The 3,133-nt window shown below is 39.0% G+C and overlaps 1 protein-coding gene across 2 annotated transcripts in view; it reads right to left on the bottom strand.

Annotated features, from left to right (window-relative positions):
* Nucleotides 1–718: 718 nt before the first annotated feature.
* Nucleotides 719–3,133, bottom strand: part of LOC103480278 (solute carrier family 12 member 3-like) — a 19,682-nt gene continuing 17,267 nt past the window's right edge. For both annotated transcript variants that reach the window (XM_008435170.2, XM_008435171.2), the window contains exons 24-28: nt 2,988–3,099; nt 2,732–2,818; nt 2,339–2,474; nt 2,188–2,255; nt 719–2,077 (exon numbers count right to left, since the gene is read on the bottom strand). In XM_008435170.2, the coding sequence (XP_008433392.1) occupies nt 1,939–2,077; nt 2,188–2,255; nt 2,339–2,474; nt 2,732–2,818; nt 2,988–3,099 (542 nt within the window). In that variant the 3' untranslated portion in view covers nt 719–1,938. The remainder of the gene's footprint in view (nt 2,078–2,187; nt 2,256–2,338; nt 2,475–2,731; nt 2,819–2,987; nt 3,100–3,133) is intronic.

The raw sequence follows: 3,133 nt of genomic DNA, 5'->3' as shown, positions 1-3,133 counted from the left end.
AGACTCTTTCTGAATTATTTTGTGACCTCTTATTAAATTATTTTGTGAGTCTTCATTGCATTCTTGGAGTGATTGTCTGCCACTCCTGAGAAGGTTCCTTCCAGGTATTTCTTGTTTGTGGCTAATGGTTCCGGGCTGCACAGTGGCGCAGTTGGTAGAGCTGTTGCCTTGCAGCAAGAAGGTTCTGGGTTTGATTCCCGGACCCAGTCTTTCTGCATGGAGTTTGCATGTTCTCCCTGTGAATGCGTGGGTTCTCTCCGGGTACTCCGGCTTCCTCCCACAGTCCAAAAACATGACTGTCAGGTTAATTGGTTTCTCTAAATTGTCCCTAGGTGTGTTGTGCATGGTTGTTTGTCCTGTCTGTCTCGTTCATCATCATAAATGTGAGGCTCCTCCTCCAAGTTGTTACCGTCATGATGTCGTTCGCCTTTCAATTCTTCCACAGGAGCCTGGAGTTTCCGAAACTGATGTTGTAAATTCTTCCATCTTATTTCTTGGCGTGCTGCTTCCTTCTCAATCAGCTGATCTCTGGCAGTTTGAGACTGCATCAGTGATTTGGCGAGGCTTGCCAGCTGATCCAAAAATAAATATCCAAACACTCAATATGAAATTTGTTGATTTTTATCAAAAATGATTTATTCAAAAAACCACAATACTAAGAAATAATAATAGTTATTCTGATAAATAGATCAGTAACAAAAAAATCCCTCAAATAATTATAGGTTAGATTTAAGTGACTCAGTTTGTGTCAGCAAAAACACCTCTAAAACAAATGTCCAAAATTCCCGTTTTTAAAAAAATGAGAATAATGTCCGCAAAAGAGTCCCATATCCTCAAAAAACAACAAAATCCTGGAAGTACTTCTCCGTTCTAATCCAACGTCCCAATCCAGAATGAAAAATCCAAAATGTCAAAAACCCAAAAAGATGAGGAAAAAAACAGTGGTACCACCAAAAAAGAAAAGTAAAGTCCAGATCTCACTGAGAGCGTCTTTCCTTCCCCTCGGTGGCGTCCTCTCGCACCAAGCGGCGTTTCCTGGGTGCAGGTTCTGATAAGAGTTTCTAAAATGCATGATCTGCGGCGCTGATCATGCATGATACCTAAAACCAGCATGATACTGCGCAAAATCAGTTTTAAAAAGTGGAAATTCAGAATAATTTTAACAATCATACAACAGCAACTTTTCTACAAAACAGTTTGATACATTTACTTTTTAATGTATTTATTCAGACAAAAACAAACATAGTGGCTATGTTACAAGTGAGACAAAGAAGCTGGCATTTATACCTGAGGCAAGTTCACCACTTATACCAAGTAAATGGGTGATCAGAAAAGAACAAGAAAAAAATACTACTTACACAAACCAAACACCAAAACAATAAATGGTACCAACACATATTTACATGCATGCAAATCATTAGAACTAAACTAATCTGTGGTCAATCAAAGAATAAATGAATTAATATCTATGCATTGTTAACTCGTTTGACTGCAGAAGGAGCTACAACACTTTTTTCATACCGTTAGCTATGTCTCTTTTTGTAATATTACAGACATACACATATTTCAACATTTCATCTTGTTATTATTTGTGGATAATTATTTACAGAACAGTTCTTCATTCCTATTGCAATCCCATCACTAAACATGAAGTTTCACTTAGAGATGCTCTGATCCGATATTGCATATGTTTATCGGTTCCGATATTGAAAAAAAAAATTCTAGATAAGGTATCAGTGACAATGTGTCCGGTTCATAGGGGCTGATCTATTCAGTCCAATTCTATGCTTTGTGCTCTGAGCGCTGTCATTCTTCAAGGTTTGTTGCAGTTTACTTTTCACTTTTTCACTAATGTAGTCAATTTATCGGGCGATGCTAAACCTCAGATATTGATATCGTATCGAAAGTGAAAGAATGCGGATCGGTTCATCGCTAGTTTTACTGGCAGTAGAATGTGAGGACGTTCTGTTGGTTTCCTCGTATCAACACGGTGGGGCAGATAAGGCCACACGTCAGAGTGTCCAGCCAGGCCATATACAAAGCGCTGGGACAATCACTTTGAGGAACTGGAAGGCTCCTGCGAGGAAAATACAGAAATAAATGTGTCTGTAAACATATGATTCCATCAGTTAGCTGTAAATGCTTTCTTCATCCGAACATTTTCAGGTGTTTACAATCTGTACTCACACTAGAACAAGAGCGGTGTTTCTCGAATTCTTCCGAATGATTTCATTCAGCCTCACCTTTCGCTCAGACTGTAAAAGGTAAACAATATATTAGATATTTTTTATTCTACTACAACATATTTTTGCCTCAAATGTTTGCTAAAAACGCCCACCTTCAGCTTAAAGGCCTCAAATTGTTTGTCAGATATCTTCCAGGGAGCGTTTTGTCTCAGCTCCTGCACTGAGATGCCTTCCTGCTGTCCATCGTGTAGCCTGAAGGGGGCGACGCTGTCCACAAACCTGCTCAAGCTGAAACGAGGAAGCAAAGGTCAATTTTCCTGTGAAGAACAAACACACTGCCTGAAAGTGAAACACGTACAGATGGAAACCTGTGAAAGCAAGTGAGTCTTATTGGAACACCGTTATGTTGGTATCTGAGACAAATGGATTTTCTCAACATTTTAAACCAACAGTTAAAGCACCAATGCTATAGATTATTTACTAAAAGTATATTCCACTTTTTTGTGCTTCATAAACATAAAAAAGACATATTACATTTTTCTTACCTTTTTGGATGAGGTTGTTTCTCAATGTCTGTCATGACTATAACATCACTAATGTTCAAACGAAACCTGTTCAGCAGAGCCATCATCCTGAAATATATAAGATAATATCATGTTCCCTGCATTACACAGCTCTCTAATCCACTCTAATCAAAGAAACTGTGTATAGAAGTGCTCAAACAACTTGATTTCGACAAAGAGATGAATAGCAAAACATTTATTTTCTTTTCTGAGTCCAAATCACTCTTGGAAAACCTACTCATCGCGAGCCTCCTGCATGTTTTGTTCGTCGCCCACGGTGAAAACCCGGACCTTGCATCGGCGCCAGCGTTTCCTCCTGGTGATCAGGTAGGGCACCAGTAGAGTCAGACCTTAAAACAGACAAAGTGATTATAAATGGTGGCA

This window comes from Poecilia reticulata, linkage group LG18, assembly GCF_000633615.1.
Source record: "Poecilia reticulata strain Guanapo linkage group LG18, Guppy_female_1.0+MT, whole genome shotgun sequence".
NCBI lineage: Eukaryota > Metazoa > Chordata > Actinopteri > Cyprinodontiformes > Poeciliidae > Poecilia > Poecilia reticulata.
This window is presented reverse-complemented; position numbering and strand designations above follow the sequence as displayed.